Source organism: Brachycentrus maculatus, unplaced genomic scaffold, assembly GCF_059751285.1.
Source record: "Brachycentrus maculatus isolate JH-2025_06_01 unplaced genomic scaffold, ASM5975128v1 h1tg000042l, whole genome shotgun sequence".
NCBI lineage: Eukaryota > Metazoa > Arthropoda > Insecta > Trichoptera > Brachycentridae > Brachycentrus > Brachycentrus maculatus.
Window position 1 is genome coordinate 900,001 of NW_028280796.1, and position 18,840 is coordinate 918,840.

The 18,840-nt window shown below is 35.3% G+C and overlaps 1 protein-coding gene across 2 annotated transcripts in view; it reads left to right on the forward strand.

The window, feature by feature from the left end:
- The window catches only part of Abca3 (ATP binding cassette subfamily A member 3), a 42,171-nt gene that overhangs the window by 15,700 nt on the left and 7,631 nt on the right, over nucleotides 1-18,840 (forward strand). For both annotated transcript variants that reach the window (XR_015839242.1, XM_088277383.1), the window contains exons 2-26: nucleotides 312-658; nucleotides 1,588-1,847; nucleotides 3,320-3,487; nucleotides 4,294-4,583; nucleotides 5,097-5,207; nucleotides 6,106-6,250; nucleotides 6,895-7,074; nucleotides 7,947-8,159; nucleotides 8,753-8,844; nucleotides 8,971-9,100; nucleotides 9,718-9,947; nucleotides 10,846-11,011; nucleotides 11,483-11,713; nucleotides 12,272-12,413; nucleotides 12,876-12,994; nucleotides 13,356-13,738; nucleotides 14,966-15,175; nucleotides 15,303-15,407; nucleotides 15,816-15,987; nucleotides 16,096-16,221; nucleotides 16,774-16,897; nucleotides 17,286-17,407; nucleotides 17,485-17,609; nucleotides 18,307-18,493; nucleotides 18,570-18,731. Coding sequence is in view for 1 of the 2 variants with exons in the window: in XM_088277383.1 (XP_088133509.1) it covers nucleotides 441-658; nucleotides 1,588-1,847; nucleotides 3,320-3,487; nucleotides 4,294-4,583; nucleotides 5,097-5,207; nucleotides 6,106-6,250; nucleotides 6,895-7,074; nucleotides 7,947-8,159; nucleotides 8,753-8,844; nucleotides 8,971-9,100; nucleotides 9,718-9,947; nucleotides 10,846-11,011; nucleotides 11,483-11,713; nucleotides 12,272-12,413; nucleotides 12,876-12,994; nucleotides 13,356-13,738; nucleotides 14,966-15,175; nucleotides 15,303-15,407; nucleotides 15,816-15,987; nucleotides 16,096-16,221; nucleotides 16,774-16,897; nucleotides 17,286-17,407; nucleotides 17,485-17,609; nucleotides 18,307-18,493; nucleotides 18,570-18,731 (4,411 nt within the window). In the remaining variant the exon portion in view is untranslated. The remainder of the gene's footprint in view (nucleotides 1-311; nucleotides 659-1,587; nucleotides 1,848-3,319; nucleotides 3,488-4,293; nucleotides 4,584-5,096; nucleotides 5,208-6,105; nucleotides 6,251-6,894; nucleotides 7,075-7,946; nucleotides 8,160-8,752; nucleotides 8,845-8,970; nucleotides 9,101-9,717; nucleotides 9,948-10,845; nucleotides 11,012-11,482; nucleotides 11,714-12,271; nucleotides 12,414-12,875; nucleotides 12,995-13,355; nucleotides 13,739-14,965; nucleotides 15,176-15,302; nucleotides 15,408-15,815; nucleotides 15,988-16,095; nucleotides 16,222-16,773; nucleotides 16,898-17,285; nucleotides 17,408-17,484; nucleotides 17,610-18,306; nucleotides 18,494-18,569; nucleotides 18,732-18,840) is intronic.

The following is an 18,840-nucleotide window of genomic DNA, read 5'->3' on the forward strand; positions in this document are numbered from 1 at the left end:
AAAAAATGGTTATTAATTTTAACATTATCTGACGTCTATTCTGCGATCTATTGATTATTTCCTATGGATTACATCATTCAAGTGTTTTTGATAAGCTTTTATCAAGGAGATCAATTTTTAGCTTTTTCTAGAACATGCTGTTTAAAAAATAGTAAATTGTTTTTTTTCTCCATTTATTTCACAATATAAAATATTTTATAATTTCATTGGCCTTTTTTCAAAAGCCTCATTTGGCTTAAAAACAGCTTTTACTGAAACTGTTTAAAAACATATTTTAATTTTATTCATGGATGCTTTTCTTTGCCTTTCAGATAATATCACGCATGACAAGGCCAAGGGTAACAAAAAACCAGCAGCGCGGTAGCAAGTCACTAATGCACCGCTCGCTTTTATAGCGATACTAGAGTCGATCTTCAAGTAAAGGCAAACTCGGCATCAGGATGTCTCGAATGTGGGCGAAGTTCAGCTTGCTGATATGGAAGAACTGGGTGCTGCAGAAGCGCCACAAGATGCAGACGGCGGTGGAGATCCTGGCCCCGGTGCTCTTTGCGGCACTCATGGTGCTGGTGCGAAGTCTCGTGGAGCCAGAAATAGTACCACAAGTCAACTTTGAGGCATTCCCCGCCTCAAAGTTTATCCCTCCAACAAATATTGGAAAGTAAGAATCTTTAAGTATTGTATTAATTTCAAAGACTCCTACTCCTTTCTTTCAAAGACCTCTACTCGCATCAAGTGGTGCATAAATCACCATCAGATAGACACAATGCTAATTTGATCTTTAATTTTAATATTGACTCTTACCACTCTGTAGGCCAGACATTCTGGCCCATATGATTCTAGTAGGCAGCTCCGTGGGCCACAATATCTGGCCCGGTGCAGGTATAACTTTAATCACTGATTTCTCTATCACCCGAGTATATTCTACCAAAAAATATTTCAGATAAATACAGTTAATCTTAATTAACGCGGTAATACGAATTGCCAGACAGAGTGTCCCAAAATTAGGGAATCAAAATATTTATTTTAATGGTAGAAAAACGTTGCATTTTTTTGATCAGAGTAGCTGATCAGTTATGAGAAAAAATGGTCAGAGTGGAATGGGTTAAGGCAACCTAATAATTCTACGCTCTAGATGTTAGATTGAAGGAGTGGGATAAATTTGATAGGACACGGATAATAGAAGTGAAGGAGGATATCGTGAAAGATATCTGCTATATGGAAAAGGAAATAGAGGAGTACTGGTAGGTACTATTCATTGAGAAAAAAAAGGTTTGTGCTCTCGGCATTGCACAAGTTGGTGTAAGATGATAAGCTAGTGCTTATTCATACGAATCCCTTGAGGTGAAAATCCAATTATTAATTACAGTTTGGTTTAGGATATTGATCTTGGGTTCTGTATGTTTTTGGATGGATGAGCTCATGTCTCCCATTGAAAAAAATCCTTTAATTTTTACTCTGTATTTTGCTTCCAAACATTTTTTCCATGTGCAGTAGTTAAATAAAATTTGGAAATTAATATTATGTTAGATCCCGATACTCTTAGTATTCAAGATGTGTTTTTCAGTAAAGTTTATTTTTATTTTGCAGTATAACTTCTGGCATCGGAAATATGACAATGCCCAATGTCACCATTTCTTTTTCCCCCAATACCCCAAAAACAAGAAACGTCCTCACTAAAGCTTTTAGATACTTGCTGGTAGAGAATTTGGGTCCTTTAGGTAATCTTATACCAATATCCAACTACATTGTCGGATTTGACAACTCTTCGCTGATGATGAGTCATTTGACAGACCCTCTATCCAATGACACCAATCTTTGTGGGATACAATTTGATGACTCTTTAGCAGGTAATAAAATAACACTAATAATAGGTAATAAAATTATACATAATATAAGAAAAAACTAAAGAAAAATCAAAATATGCTATTGGACTATATTTTGCCACAGGCACTTTCAGTACTACACAAGCTCCATAACTAGGGCTGCCACACATCCTTTAAATACAGAACTGTTGCTGTATTTCACTACTTAGCTCCTAACTGAGACAGACTTAACTCTAACTGAGACAACTGGCAGAGCAACGGTATAGAAAGATGTGAGAAAAAAAAACTGTTGCATATAAATGATTGCAATAATTTTTATTGCTACTAAAAATACATTTTTAAACTTTTGAAAGTAAAATAAATCTGTAATTTTAAATAATTTAATATTACAGTTTATAGTAAAAACTCTAGAGCACAGTTGAGTTTCAAATTTAATGTTTGCTTTTCCTTTCGTCTAAAGCGCTTAAAAAAATATTAATTTCACCCAATTTTATATTTATGTGAAAGAAGAAATTAATATACCACCCTTGAGGTAGCATTTTATGAAAATTTCTTAATTCTTTTTATATGATGAAAAAATAAAACTTTTGAAGGTGATTGGGCTAAAAAATTATTACTGTATATCCTTTTTATTATTCTACTTGTTCGTTTTATTAGATGGGTTAAATTTTATTGATTTATTTTTATCAGTAAAATCAGTCATTACCTACCTATTTTTTTGTGTTTTATTTCTTTAGCACTTAAACGTCCCGTATCAATGCTTAGCAGTTATGGCAACCCTATCTATAATCTGCTTCCATTATCCATAAAATGCAAAACAATGTATACACAAGCGATCAATAAATGATTAAAGAAGGTGGGTAGAAATAAAATAAAACTTCCAGACTTCCAGACTTCCATATTCTTCTTCATCTTTGATGAGATGTCAAAAGATAATATAGAAATAAAATAGATCGTGTCATTTGGCCACCTCATCCATGATTGCATGATTTGACTGATCAATGAAATTTTATCAATTTTGGCGTTTCATTTGTAAAACTCCACGTTATATTTTAAATATTAAAATCAAAACACTGATTTGAGTCTACTAAGTTGTATATTTTATTCTTAAAAAACATTAAAAAAATAATAACATTTTGTGACAATTGTTTCGCCTTGTTAGGGCATTACAAACTACTATCACAGTACACAGTACAACAATTGTCATGATTTTTTTGTTTTTCAAAAATAAAATATGCAATATGGTAGACTCAAATCAGTGATTTGATTTTAATATAAAAAAGAGTACGAAATGAGATTTTAATATTTAAACAAAAAAGTATTGTAAAATGTATCCTTGGCACTAGAAATTCCAGTAAGGACACATTATTATAAATTTAAGCTGTGTATTTGATGAAAACATGTGTATGAAAAAAATAAATAAAGCAAAAATCATGGAAGTGTACTAATTATTATCAAGTACAAATTTCAATTTTCAAATGATTTTTTGTTTGTAGATATGACAGATTGGCCCAATAACATGAATTTAACTCTACTTTTCCCCGCTGAGCTTCGAAGAGTGGCATTACAAGCACATTTCTTCAACTGGAAGACCAACTTTCTCTTTCCGTTATTTCAAACCCCGGGACCACGAGCTCCATCCGAGATGTCAGGCGGATGGCCAGGTACGCAATTTGAGGAATAATTAACCCTTTGCACTCGAAAGTTATTTGGTATGTGCGTACGCCAACTCAATTGAATTCCGAGACTTATTAGTATTTAATTATACTCATATGATTCTGGTTTAATTATATTGAAAAGAAAATAACCATACATTAAAAATTTTGAGGATTAGGACTTTATTTTCTTGGCACCATAGCAGCGGCACTCGAGTTGTATGGCAAAACCAGGCATGGCGCTTCTATGGCGGCATTCGAGTGCTAACGGTTAAAGAACTGATATTTACAACATTTTGAGTGTGTCCAAATACTTGTTCACAAATCTGGATTATATTCTTCTTCATCTACGTTGAGATGTCAAAAAATAATGTAAAAATGACTCCTAATTGGAGATAATCCAGATTCAAGTATTTGGTCACACTCAAAATGTTCCAAATAAACTAATTGGTCAAATTATAAGCTAAAATAATTTTGAAAATGTTGTTTTCATGCAAAAAAATGTAAAAGGATATTTTCTAGCGTTTCTCAGGTATGTGAATATAATCCGGGATTCGGACCTCACATACAAATGAAATAGTCTCTGCTTAATAAAAGCAGAGAATCTTTCGTTCTGAGTCTCTGTTCAATAAATAAAGACAGATTGGTGTGGCGTTCTATTATCTCTGCCTACCCCTGCGAGGGAGTGGCATGATGTTTAGTTAGTTAGTTAGTATGTTGTTAACTATATTTCGTTAGTTAGTTAGTATGTTGTTAAGATATTTGCAGTCGGCTTATTTTCCATAAGAATAATTAAGATTCATCTTTTTTTTCAGATTATGTTAAAGAAGGCTTTGCGCCCCTAGCGCATGCCATTTTACGTGAGTTGACAATAGCCAAGTCACCAGATGATTCTGGCAAAAGTTCATTTTTTGAGAAACTTTTCCAGCGCAACATGGATTATCCAGAAGTTCAGATACAGAGGTTTCCACATCCGTCCTTCCTCAGCGACAACATGCTGCCCGCTCTGCGGGGCTTCATCTCCATAATCATAATGTTGAGTTTCAACTACACCTGCATCAACACCGTAAAGGTCATTGCGACTGAGAAAGAAAGACAACTGAAGGTAAAATCATTATGCGTCGCATTTTACGCTTATCTGTGTCCACATAATATCGAAGCTTAGGACTGATTCTTGTGCTTATGTAATTTACTACATATTGTTGTATTCTGGGAGGGGAGAGGGGTAATATTCCACATGGCAATGGCAGTGACATCTATTGACTTTTGTAACCGCAACATTTCCAATATTAAACATTGCTCATGGCAGACAGCATGCTTTTTGACCGCTGCTATTACTTATCGATGTTTTCGATTGCATTGTTGTTTCATAGATTTTTATATTCTCATTGCTTATCTTAAACATATTTAATTAATTATACATATTTCTAATGGATGCTTTCTATTTAATTTTTTTCCTTTAACCTGACTGAGCCACAGCAATGAGTGGCCGGGTAAAACAAGTTAATAATACTGGTTTATTTGAGGATTTAACCTGTTTTTAGTGGAAAATTGTCATGGATAATTATGATTATTGTTTACATAAAAAGTGAATAGTATTTATTTTTTTTGGTTACAGGAAGTAATGAAAATAATGGGTTTGGACAATTGGCTCCATTGGACGGCCTGGTTCATAAAGACTTTCAGCTATATTATGATTACTGTTATTCTGATTGTTATTTTACTAAAGGTAAGTCATTAACGTTCAACATTCAATTTCCTTGATTATCTAATTGTTATGAAGTTTCATTAGCAAAATGTTCATTAGTACACAGCAATACATCGCAGGCGTTATGACATAAAATCAATATGTTATCTCTACATTAGAAAGATAAGCTACAACCTTATTTATTGGCGAAAAAAATAATGATTGAAGTACACCAGACTCTTAATTTACCTATATGGATAGCTGGTAATAAACCTATATTACCAAGGATATTAAAAACAATAAATAAACAGTATAATTATTTTTCTCTATTCACATCTACTGATGTATTGTAAAGTATCTATGCCAATAGTCAAGCAGATTATGTAAATAATGAATGTTTGGACTCGCAGTTTTCATATAAATATAAAGAATTTTATTTGAAAAAGCATCAAGTGAAACAAAATATATTTTCCATGTCAGTATGGTTAGGTCTTATAATTTTAGTATAAGAACAGAATTTGAAGGTGATGATACAATTTGAAAATTGGAGACTCCACACTCAACCTATCTGGCAAATATGATGCACTCACAACTACACATGGAATATTTTCCTTTTTAATTTTTTTATATTTTGAGCAATTTTTGTATCAAACACAAAATATCCCAGTTAATACTTCTCGTATCTGAATGTATGTGTGTCTGAGTTCAGGCAAGTGTTGTCGTGTAGTCATTTGGTGGCAAAACTGGCATCGAGGCTGAGATTCCCACTAACTGCAAGATGAATTCTAGAAATATTTATTTTCAACTGATCTTGGTACAGTGTTGTTTTCCATACTTCTCTTCCCCTCATTTGCTCCCTGAGAGACTTACTAATAACCATATGATTAGCGGATCTTTTTGTATCTTTTGTATTTATTAATCACATGATGTTGTTTTTCAGGTAGAATGGTACGACACAGAAAATGGACTCCCGGGGTACTCGGTGTTTACATTTACTCCATGGCACTTTATTTTGTTCTTCTTAATGATTTATATGGCAACATCAATTTGTTTCTGTTTTATGATAAGTGTCTTCTTTTCAAAAGGTAATGACAAACAATAAAACCAATAAAAATTATACATTTTTGTTTTAACACATTTCAGACGGGTATTTTTCACGCTTGCGGACCGCTGGCGACGGGATTTTATAAATATGTATATATAGTTGTCCGCCTCCGTAGTGTAATGGTCAGCACGCTCGGCTACCGTTCTGGAGGTCCCGGGTTCGATTCCCAGGGGGGGGTCAAATAAATATAAGTGATTTTTTCACTGTAATATTTATTCAATATTACCCTGGACTGGTACCTGAAGCGGAGGGCTGATCACCTTTCCTTCATGTGTAAACGATCAAGATAACTCTGCGTTTATATGACGCAGTGCCCTATGCACCATTGGGTTGCGGATAAGGGTTTTATAAAAAAAAAATAAAAAATAATATATATATATATAGTTGAGACTTGAACAAAGAGATAATTATATAATATTAATTTAAAAACATTGGGTAATTCCTTCTTTTCTGCCTTTGAAATGAGGCCTGCACAGAAAGTTAAAATACTCTACCCGTCCTTGAGCATCAATCGACCGAACGGGTAGAAATACCTTTCTACCCGTTCTATAGATAGAGAAACTCATTTAATGTTTTTTGAGTACTTTATTTATTTCCTTCACTTAATTGTTTTTTTTACTTTAGCGAATACTGCGGCTACTGTAGCGGGGATGATGTGGTTCTTATCTTACGCTCCGTACATGTTCCTGGCTAATGATCTGGTACTCCCTTCTGTCGGAGTGAGACTAGCTTCTTGCCTGGCATCCAACACGGCCATGGCTTTTGGTTTTGAGATCATACTTGCTAACGAAGCCACTGCCGAAGGTAATTTATTACAAAATAATCTAAATTTCATCTCTTCTCGTTTTCTTTCCTGCATATTCCATTTTATACCATACCCTTAGAGCGCTTGTGCACTACAGGGCATTACATTTTACCACCCGGCAGTCCGTGTTTTTAAATTAAAAGCGACTATGACAGTTTAGCGTGATCGAATTTATGCGCAGCGTGATCATGCACCGATACAAAAAAAGACGGACAAAAAGCACAAGCCAATCCAAGCCAATCATCCTAACCGGACTGCCGAAAAGTACAATTCTGTGCAATGCAAAAGCGCCCTTACCCTTTTACTCCCACCCTCACACACACACACACACACAGACATACACATACACACCCTCACACACTTACCTTCTCTTCTCTTTACTCTCTTAATATACAACAGGATTCATGACATAAAATAAGGAATTATTTAATTGGCTTTTATCATTGCCAATCTAACTATTAAAAAAAAAAAAAAAATTATGAGCAAGCTGTGTAATTCCCAAACAAATAAAATAAAAATAAAGTATTTTATGTATTAATTTTAAATCAAACACAGATTTTTTGAGTCTACTAAGTTGTATTTTATTAACAAAAAACACATAAAAAATTATATTGAGACAATTGTTTCGCCTTGTTAGGGCATTATCAAACGAATTTGATAATGCCCTAACAAGGGGAAACAATTGTCACAATATAATTTTTTATGTGTTTTTTGTTAATAAAATACAACTTAGTAGACTCAAAAAATCTGTGTTTGATTTAAAATTAATACATAAATTAAAATGGAGTTCTACAAATTAAACGCCAAGTCAATAAATAAAAATAAAGTATCTTGCTCTTGGTAATTCTGATAATTATGTGATTTGGTACAGGACTGCAGTGGTCCAAGATCTGGACTCCGACCACATCTGACGACCCGGTGGTGATGGGGCATATCCTGCTTATGCTGGTGCTAGATGCTGTCCTGTATCTGCTGGTGGCTCTGTACATGGAGCAGGTGTTCCCCGGCTCCTTTGGGGTACCGCAGCCCTGGTACTTCCCCGTCTCCAAGGAGTACTGGAGATCCACCTTCCGCTGCATGGCTGGTAACTAACTTAGGAGATTAATAAAAAATAATTACGGTGGCATATTTTCTTTGGTCCATTCTGAGTTGTGATAAATCTTCACTTTGATTCGAAAAGTATTTTCAGGAATAATTAAAAAAAAAAAATAATAATAATAATAAAAATATTGATCCCTCAGACGAATGTGTGGCAAAATGATGTTTGATAGATGTTTGAATGATGAAATAAGGAAAGAATGCAAGGCTGAGATAAGCATCATAGATAAAATTAAGAAAGTTGTGTTGAGATGGTTTAGACATGTGGAACGTATGAGTGAGGAAAAAACGGTTAAACAAATTTATGAGGCGAATGTAGTTGGAAAAAGAAGCAGAGGAAGACTGAGGAAAACTTGGCACAATCAGTATGTCAAATACTTGAAAGCGGCCGGGTCAGGAGTCGTAATAATCGTCGGGTATGTATAAGGAGATGCATGACTGTAGAAGAGGCGAAGAATGTTTGCAAAGACAGAGTGGTGTGGCGTTGGATTCTCTCTGTCTACCCCTGCGGAGAAGCGGCGTGATGATTAGTTAGTTAGTTAGTTAAATATTTATTTATTTATTTATGATGTTTTATAGTTGTGGAAGACATACCTCATGATAATTATTTGGAAAATAGCGATGCTCTGGAGCCAGACCCTAAGGGGCTCAACGTTGGAATTAATTTGATTGTGAGTTTGATTTATATAAAATATATATACTTATATAAAAAAACATCCACTTATTTTTGTTTATTTTTATTTATTATTAAGTACTAAAAAACTTTATATTTTACCTTCTGTAACCTTTTCTTTCAGAACTTGACTAAAATTTACAACAAGAAAATTGCGGTCGATAAACTGAATTTCAAGATATTTGAAGATCAAATCACAGTGCTCTTGGGACATAATGGAGCGGGAAAAACCACAACAATGTCAATGCTTACAGGTATTTTATTCATTATTATTGTTGAAGGTGATCCTCTTTCTGCTTATATCTCATCAGCCCTCTGCTTCCTCATCATTATTTCTTGGACAAGTTACTGCCGGCTATATCTCGTCATGAGTCAATTGCTGAGCTTTCCCGGATTAACCTAATATTTCTTCAACCTTCGATTGGTCTTTCCAAGACATACACAATGTACTAAAGCATTAGTAGAGTAATATATGCATTTTTTGTCACCTTTTTTAAGTGTCCGGGTTTCATATCCATACGAATTATCAAACTTAAATCTACAAAAATCAATATTATCATAAAAAAATAATGATATAATAAATAACCTCAAATACAAATGAAAGAGTTTCTGCTCAATAAAAAAAACCTTCTTCCATCTCACCAATAGATATCTCTAGTAAAATTCTAGTGATTCAAGCACTGTTTCGAAATTGAACCATTTATATAGAAACAATTGGTGAATGTTACACATGTGTAAAGTGATCACTTAAACCAGCCTATGACGGTCGTAAGCCCCGTAAATTCCCAGACTTCCATATTCCTCATCATCTATGTTGAGATGTCAAAAAATAATGCTCAAATAAAGTATCGAGTGATGCAATTTTTTTCAGGAATGTTTCCACCTACTTCCGGTACGGCTGTGGTGGCTGGGCATGACATCCGTCGCGATGTGGCGGGAGTGCGTGCTTCCCTCGGGATATGTCCCCAGCACAATGTCCTGTTCTCTGATCTCACGGTGGCGGAGCACATCTACTTTTATGCCAAGCTGAAGGGAGTTACTGGAAAGCCTCTGACGGAAGAAGTCGATAAATACGTCACCCTTCTGGGCTTGGAGAGTAAGGTAAACATCTCTTTCATTATTTACTCAAACACTTAATAAATAAGAGCCCAACATCCCTCATACTGGAAGTCCTAATGAGGTGAAGGTGGACATGTCCTTAGAATGCCACCTGAGAGCATTAACCCTTCATGTCTTTTCTTCAAACCCCGAATATTCAGGGGCCCCGGGAGGCCACTGACTACCATTCACCGACTATACTTAGCGAAACTTCGAGATGCCGGACTCACTGATCTCTCATGATTCACAATACCTCACATTGCTGGCCCCAATCACGGCTTGCCTATGGGCAATCTCTCTCCATCTGGAACAGTCCTGTGCTGCTCTGTAGATATCTGCCACTGATGACTCCGTCAGCTCCATGATGAGAGATCACCCTATCTAGTGTTCAGTCGCGTGACTGTGTGCACTTAAATCACCTCATCAATATATATTTCTTCAAGATATCGCGTTTTTTCTACAGATGTGCCCACCGTATTTCTAAGGCTTTAATTTTTTTTTCCCGAATCTCTCATTATCCATCACTCCGAATCATACATGAACACTGAGAATACCAAGACTACCATCTGTTTTATGTTATGTTATATTTTTTCCATATTTTAGACAAATCACAGATACTCTTGATCACCCTTGACAATAATAACATGTTTTAGTATTTCACCCCCAAACTCCTTTAACCTTTATTTTTAACCTGCTGAGTGTCAGATTCCATTATTCACCGGATTCTTTTTAAATCTTTGGGCAAATACCATAGAAAAGAGAAACAATAACCCAAGATCGTTTGTTATTTTTTGTTTTTTTGTTTATGGGTCAGTATTTTATTATCTTACTTTATAAACACACAAATTATCAGTTTTTACATACACATATATACTTCATCATCAAATTTGTTTTGTTTCAGCGAGATGTGATAAGTAACTCTCTCTCTGGTGGAATGAAGAGGAGACTGAGCGTGGGAGCCGCATTATGTGGTGGCTCCAAGGTAGTTCTATTAGATGAACCTTCTTCGGGAATGGATCCTGCCGCCAGAAGGCATCTGTGGGACTTATTGCATGCTGAAAAGCAAGGTATACTAGTGTAAAAATAATAAAATGAAAAGGATATTTTCTGCCATTTCTCATGTATGTGATTATAATCCAGGATTCGGACCTCACATACAAATATAAGTAAGAGTTTCTATTCAGTTAAAAAGCTTTTTCGTCTCACCAATAGATGTCACTAGTGAAAATTCTAATGATTCTTGTACAATGTTTCAAAATTGGATCTCTTAAACTTCCAAGAATTTGAGTAGTGTGGTTGTCAATCATGGGTAGAATTGGTGAATGTTACACATGTGTAAAGTGATCACTTATAAATATGATAAATAACTCCTATAATTGGAGATAATCCATATTTGCAAACGAGTATCTGGACACACTCAAAATGTTGTTATACTAGTGTACTTTACAGTATTGCATAACTCGCCCTATTACATAGTAATTTTGTTACCTTTCAGTCTGAATGAATGGATGATCATGAGCATGTTTGGTGCCCCGCAGGTCGCACAGTGATCCTGTCCACCCACTTCATGGACGAAGCGGAAGTGCTGGGCGAGCGTGTGGCGGTGATGGCAGGAGGGCGCCTGCGCGCTCTCGGCTCCCCCTTCTACCTGAAGAAGAAGTTTGGCGCTGGTTACCGGCTCACGGCTGCTACGCGCGGTCTGCCCTCCGCCCCTGTCACTGCCCTGATACGCCAACACATACCCCAGGCCACCTTGTACTCTGACATAGGTCAGTGATAATAATAATTTTGGATGATTTATATAGCGCCATCTTCATAAAAAAACTACCTCAAGGGCGCTTATACAGATATGGATTCTTCTTCTTCTTATTATTATAGGCCTTGCGGCTTGTTTTTAAGAGGGATTAGCTTCCTGCGATGTCAATTCCCAGCTATCGACCCATCTCTTTGGTGGTCTGCCCGGGAGTCGTCTACCATGGGGTTGGCCGTACAGTGCGATGTGGGGGAGTCTGGATGGTTCCATTCTCCTCACATGCGCATACCATTGTCTCCTTCGTTGCCTTCCCCACCTAACGACATCTTCGATCTCGCATATTTCCCTGATCCTGGCATTTCTGATTCTATCTCGAAGACTCTTGCCTGTTATGCTTCTCAGAGTCTTCATTTCTGACACTCCGTGTTTCCGGTTATGGATCGGAGAGTCTTCATCTCGGAGGTTCAAAGTCGAGATTTTGTTCTAGAAGTTTCTGCTCTTGTAAATTATGTGAGTGGCTATAATTTGTCAAAGTAAAACATACATATGTATATGATATAATAATTTATTTCAGGTTCGGAACTATGTTATTTGCTGCCTGATGATCTTTCTGGATTTTTCGAGCCCATGTTGAAAGAATTAGAAATGAAACAGAATGAACTAGGTTTAACGAGTTTTGGTATATCAGCAACCACATTAGAAGATGTTTTTATGAAGTGGGTATTCAAATCATTCTTTTGACATATCGCTCACTCCTTTCAAGAACGTCTTAAATAAAAAAAAAAAGATTTTTCAGGAGAACTTTTTTAAAGTTTAAAAATATAATACAATGTATTAAAAATAAATATATCAAGCCACTTATTGAACTTTTTACTGTGCAACAGATCTTTTTAGGTAAACCTGAAGGTTTATTCTCCATTTGAAACATATTTAGTATATTCAAAAAATTAATTAAACAATACCTTTTTTTCAAAATGCAAAAACAACACTTTCTGCCCTGTAGCGGGTATATATTAAGTTAAAAATATGCCTCTTTGGGCATTTTCTAGGCATTCCGAAAACATGCACAACTGAATATTGACGATTTTTTATTTACGACGTTCTTGAAAGGAGTGAGCGATATGTCATTACAAGTTAAGATTTTTTCTATCATATGATTAATTATTTTTTCCTTATAGAATTGGAGCTGATGCTATTGAAATCTGTGATGATCAGGATCAAATAACATACAAGGAAAATGACGCTAATGGCGTTTCATTGGGAAATGGTGTTCAGAAAAATGGACATATTGAAAGCAGTAAGTGTTTACGGCTTTATTTGATAATGTGTATGCATTAGTTGTGAAATAAAATTATAATATTATTAATTTATATTACCATCTACATGTACATTATGATGCTGAATTTGGCACCGTTTTAACAACTTACTGTTAGCATATACTTGATAAAATGACTTTTTTTTACTGTTAAAAAAAATCCAATTTTGTGACAATTGTTTCGCCTAGTTATGGAATTTTCAAACGAATTAGTTTTTCAAACAATTTAACATTTAATACATAAATTGAAATAAAGTTCTACAAATTAAACACCAAATCTATAAATAACTTTATTTCCAGTGTTTGCTATTTAACGAACTGCGCTCATGTTGTGTAATTTCAGTGGAGACGCACGTTGGTTCCATGGTTCGGTATACGGGCATGCGTTTGTATTGGGAGCAACTCAGTGCCATGATGTATAAGAAGATGATGGTGACCTTCCGGAACTGGCTACTCACGGTGCTGCAGCTCTTTATACCCGTGCTGTTCCTCATCATCGCCATCATGGTCTCGCGCATGTGGCAGACCTCGGCCGACCTTCCGCCGCTGGAGATGGATCTCGCGAGCACCTACATCGACAGCCGCACCCTGGTCTCCATGGCTAATGACACCAAATCTATAGCGATGGGCAGCCAGTATCTCAAATACTTCCGAGATGCGAACATCGACACTATGTTAGTCACAGACACCAAATTGAAATCTATTGATGATTTTTACCTAAAACAGGTTGGTATATTTATTATTTTTAATTTCTTTTGCAAAAGTGTGTACATTCCGGGGACTAATTGCTATAAATCAATTTATTCTAAGCAACTAAAAGTTTTTACTTTTAGTAGCTTGGGAGAAATTAGTACCTAACGTAAGTACCTACTAATAGAGTGGTTGACGTTTGTAACATTTGATAGTTTTTTGTTGTTGTTTTTTTAATTGTTTGGATTAGTGGGCAGATCCATATGCAGTACAAATTAAACATATATAATAGAGAAGGTGTAGGTAGTTGAATAGAGAAAAGTTTGAGAAGGAGAGGGAGGACATTATGATGGTCAGTTAGGCTTTAAAAAAATAGTCATATTTTCTTGAAGGTTGTCAGAGTGGATATTTCTTTCACATATTAGTAGGCGATATCATCTCTTCGAGGTCCTGGAAGTGAGATGATTTAGGATAGCGATGATGGCGAGATAGGATGATAGCGAATTTTTTTCTGAATAATTTGAATTCTTAGGGCGATTGTCGCAACACGGGATTTCACCGTCCGGCAGTCCGGTTTTCAAAAATGAAAATGACTATGACAGTTTAGCGTGATTGAATTTACGCGCAACGTGTTCACGCACCGATCAAGAACACCGATTCGAAAAAATATGGACCAAAGCACATGGCAATCCAAACCAATCGTCGTTTTAAAACGCTAACTGACGTGCCGGACGGTAAAATTCCGTGTAATTCCGGGTAGTGGACAATCGCCCTTACTCCATTATAATAAATCATTTATTCAAAAGTGATTTTATGATTTATTACAAATGGTCATTGTATGTATTAACATTTTTCAAACACTAAGGATACCGAGTGAGTAATGATAAAACATTACTAGCCCTTAAAATGGGCTACTCCAAAAAAATAATTAGAATCGACAAAATACTTAACACATTTACTACCTAAAGCCGACTAGTCGGCTTTTCGCTGCCAATCGTAAATGACCAAACACCGATTAGTTGGTTGTTTCACCCTACGTTCTAGAAATAATTCTCATAATTATATAAATCATTATATCGATTTCAAATTTGAACTATTCATTAAAAAAAGATAAACTAAATTTTTAAAAATTAATTTCAATTAAAAAAGTAATTCTTTAAAAAATTCATTGGTCAATTAGGTGTAGATAAAAGTGTTTGGATCCCGAATTCCAGGCAAAAGGTGGTAAACCTAGTTTTTCTTTAAACCAATTTAATTTTGCAGGCAGAATATGACATGCCGCAGATGAGAGTGAGAAACTTGGCGGGTGCCTCTTTTGACGGTAACGATGTGAAGATTAGGTTCTCCAACTTTGCCTACCACGACCTCCCAGTTTCCATGATGCTGGCCTACAATGCGATTCTCAAATCTGTGTCTCCTAACTCCTCCTTCACATTGATCAACAAACCGCTACCTTATTCGCTCAAGACAAAGGTAAGAGTGAATTAATATCAAAAGCGATTTTTAAATAATGATATTTATATTTATAGCATGTACAAAACTTATGAATTATGCCTTAACTAAACTTTTTTCCATCCTTAATTTCTGTTTGTTTTTTCAGATTGAGATGCTGAGTTATGGTGACAGTGCCGGATTCCAAATAGCCTTCAATATTGGATTTAGTATGGCCTTTGTTTCTGCGTTCTTTGTACTTTTCTATATAAAGGTAAATTTTATTCCAAATTTTTACTTGACTAATCCTTTTATTCTTTGTTACTACGCAACCATTTAAGAATTCCAGATTTTATTATTACAACAGTTGATATATTTTACTTTTAAATTCAACATATTAATTACTCGGAAAATCTCGTAGACTTGTAACTGGTGAACTGTCCTAAGCATTTATGTATGAATTAAAGTTTTTCTATTTTCCGTTATTCATGTATGTACTTACACTCACCCATCATGATTTAAACACCGTAATTACTCATCTGGGCGTACTATAATCACCTACCTCGCTTGTCATTATTAGGAGAATGTTTTCCTTCATGTGTGGGACATATTCTGGTATCTAACGATCCAATCCTAGTTCGGACGTAGTCACAACATATGTACCTTGCTTGTTTGTTATCAGGAGAATGTTTGCCGCTCCAAGCTACTGCAGCTGGCTTCGGGGGCCTCCCCAGTAATCTTGTGGGGCGTGGCCTTGATATGGGACATGTTCTGTTTCTTATTTATCTCCCTGGCCCTTTGCATCACCCTAGCTATATCTAATCAAACTGGATTTGCCACTGCAGGAGAAATTGGTAAATAACTGCATGTTCCACATGCATATCTGTTGTCTCTTGGTTTATGATTACGATAAAATGAGTTTCTAAAATTATGTATATTCATATAATCTTATTTTTTTTTAGCAAGAACATTTTTGATTCTGATGGTATTTGGATGGGGTATGTTACCAATACACTTTATCGCCGCTCATTTCTTCCAAACTCCTTCAACGGGTTTCTCCAGGATGTGTCTCTTCAATATATTTACAGGTACGAATTATCCAACTGCCGATTTTCTCAGTTCTTCTTCTTCTTTGCGTGCCGTATGTATTCAGACGTTGACATCTATCGCAGCCCTGTACTGGTCCCTATCCCTAGCGGCATGGAAAAGCTGCTCCACTCCTGGGGCCTGTCCAGTTCCCAATGTCTGCCATGATAACCTTTTAAATTAATAAATTATAATTTCTCAGTTTAGGTTCGATTTTTGGCAGGGTCACTAGTGTTTTTGGAGTGAATTTATTTAATATACATTTTATGGAAATATCATCTTCCTCTTATTCAATTAAATATCACGAAAATGCTTCATTATTTAATCTAGTTCCAAAGAGAGAGAGAGAGAGAGAGAGAGAGAATGAGAGAGAGAGAGACAAAGAAGAAAATAATTATTAATTTTTCAAACAATATTTTCACTATGAAACTATAATAAGAACAGGAAATCCTTTCAAAAAAGGACACCTTATAAAATAAAGGAACATTTTATTTTTTCTTAACTATGACACAGCATTTTTTTGTTTGTTTCAATTTCTTTAATTTTCTTTTCAGGAGTGGCCACATTTTTAATAGTAGAAGTATTGAATGCTCCCGGACTGGACTTGGAACATGTTGGAAATATTCTGCACTGGGTTTTCCTAATAATTCCCAACTATGGTTTATGCGGTGCCATCAAGTAATACATATTTTTTATTGAACCATCTCACCTTTTGCATAATTTTGCATGAATACAGTCTGCTTATGAGTGGCAGCTGTGAGTTTCCCGATATTTCTCAGTGCCAATGAGAACTGTTTCTTGTAGGAGGTTCAGAAACAGCAGTTGCTGTTAGATTCTGTGTAGGTACTTTTTGTAGACTTCATCCAGTGATGACGGAGATCTCTATTATCACATTCAGCATCATTGTCCCACCATCTCTGAATCAGTACACATTACACAGTAGAATTTTGATCCAAAAAGGCTGGGAGCAAATGCGTTGAATTAATGTTATATTTAATTTCACTCAATTACTAATTTACATATAATTTTGTTTTAATTTAATTTTAATGATAGTTTTATTTTCTAGGAATCTTTATGAAGCATCTGCAATATTGGAAGGTTGCAGAGCTGTATGTGCACTACAGAATATACCTAATTGCACGCAGTACACAATTTGTGAACTCAGTCCACAATTTCAACGTTGTTGCAGTAAGTAGACATGTTTTTGAATAACATATGTTAATATTTTTAATAAACTTGTAAATAAAATATAATATTTTTTCTAGTACCGGACCACCCATACTTTGAATGGACGAAGCCCGGAATCGGTGCGCATATGACATACATGTTAGTAGTCGGGCTTGTAGTGTTCCTGATTTTGTTGATCAAGGAATATAGGATTACTAACAAGGTAATTTAAATATTGTACTTAAGTCTTCATTAATTCGGCAGATCGTCTATGATTACTTCACAGTACTTAATTAAAAAATAAATAATCAAAAAGTAATACAAATAGTGTCCTCTGTATGAAAAATCTGAATGTAAGCATACTTTTTCTTAATTTTTAAAATATGTTTTCAAATAGAGGGATATTTGTGTTCTTATTGTTATAAACTTAATAATAATAACACAAATACACTTCTCTTATGTAAATAAATATTATTTTTTGACATCTCATCAAAGATGAAGAAGAATATGGAAGTCTGGGCATTTACGGGGCTAACGACCGTCATAGGCCGGTTTAAGTGATCACTTTACACACGTGTAACATTCACTAATTCTACCCATTATTGACAACCACACTACTCAAATTCTTGGAAGTTCAATATATATATATGAACCAATTTTGAAAAATTATTCTTGAATCACTAGAACTTCACTAGAGACATCTATTGGTGAGATGTGATTGTTAATAAATATTATTAGAACATAATAAATAACATAACTCAAGTGGTAAAAAACAGTTGTATTATTTATGTTTTTTTAACTAAGTGAAGGTACATTATTGTAATTTGTAATTATGTATATGATGGAATAAAAATAAATAAATGTATGGTTAATTTTACTAACTATACATACAAATATAAATAAGTGTTTTGTGTGTACAGTTGTGGGAGCGCAGTAGAACGCCGCCCCCACTGGACACGCACGGGGAGCAGGAGGACAGCGACGTGGCGGAGGAGAGGCGCCGCGTGGCCGCCCTCTCTCCCCAGCAGCTGTCCGACTACAGCCTGCTCTGCAAGGACATGACCAAGTATTACAAGAAATTCCTGGCCGTCAATCAGGTGTCTCTGGGTGAGTAGTGGCATTTTTTATTTCACATAAGGATAAGAAGATATGCGTACATGTATTAATATGTAATTTTTTATAGGTATCAAAAGTGGGGAGTGTTTTGGTCTTTTGGGCATTAATGGAGCCGGTAAAACCACTACATTCAAGATGCTAACTGGAGATCTGCCTTTATCCTATGGCGAAGCTTGGGTTAGTGGAAATTCTGTCAAGAGCAATATGAAAGCTGTCTACGATTCTATTGGTAAGACACATTCACTACTAGGATTTTTTCCCTATTGTTATAAATACATAATTTCAACTATGTTAAAAATCTCTCAAGAGCCTGGAACAGTAATTTTTTCAACTATGAA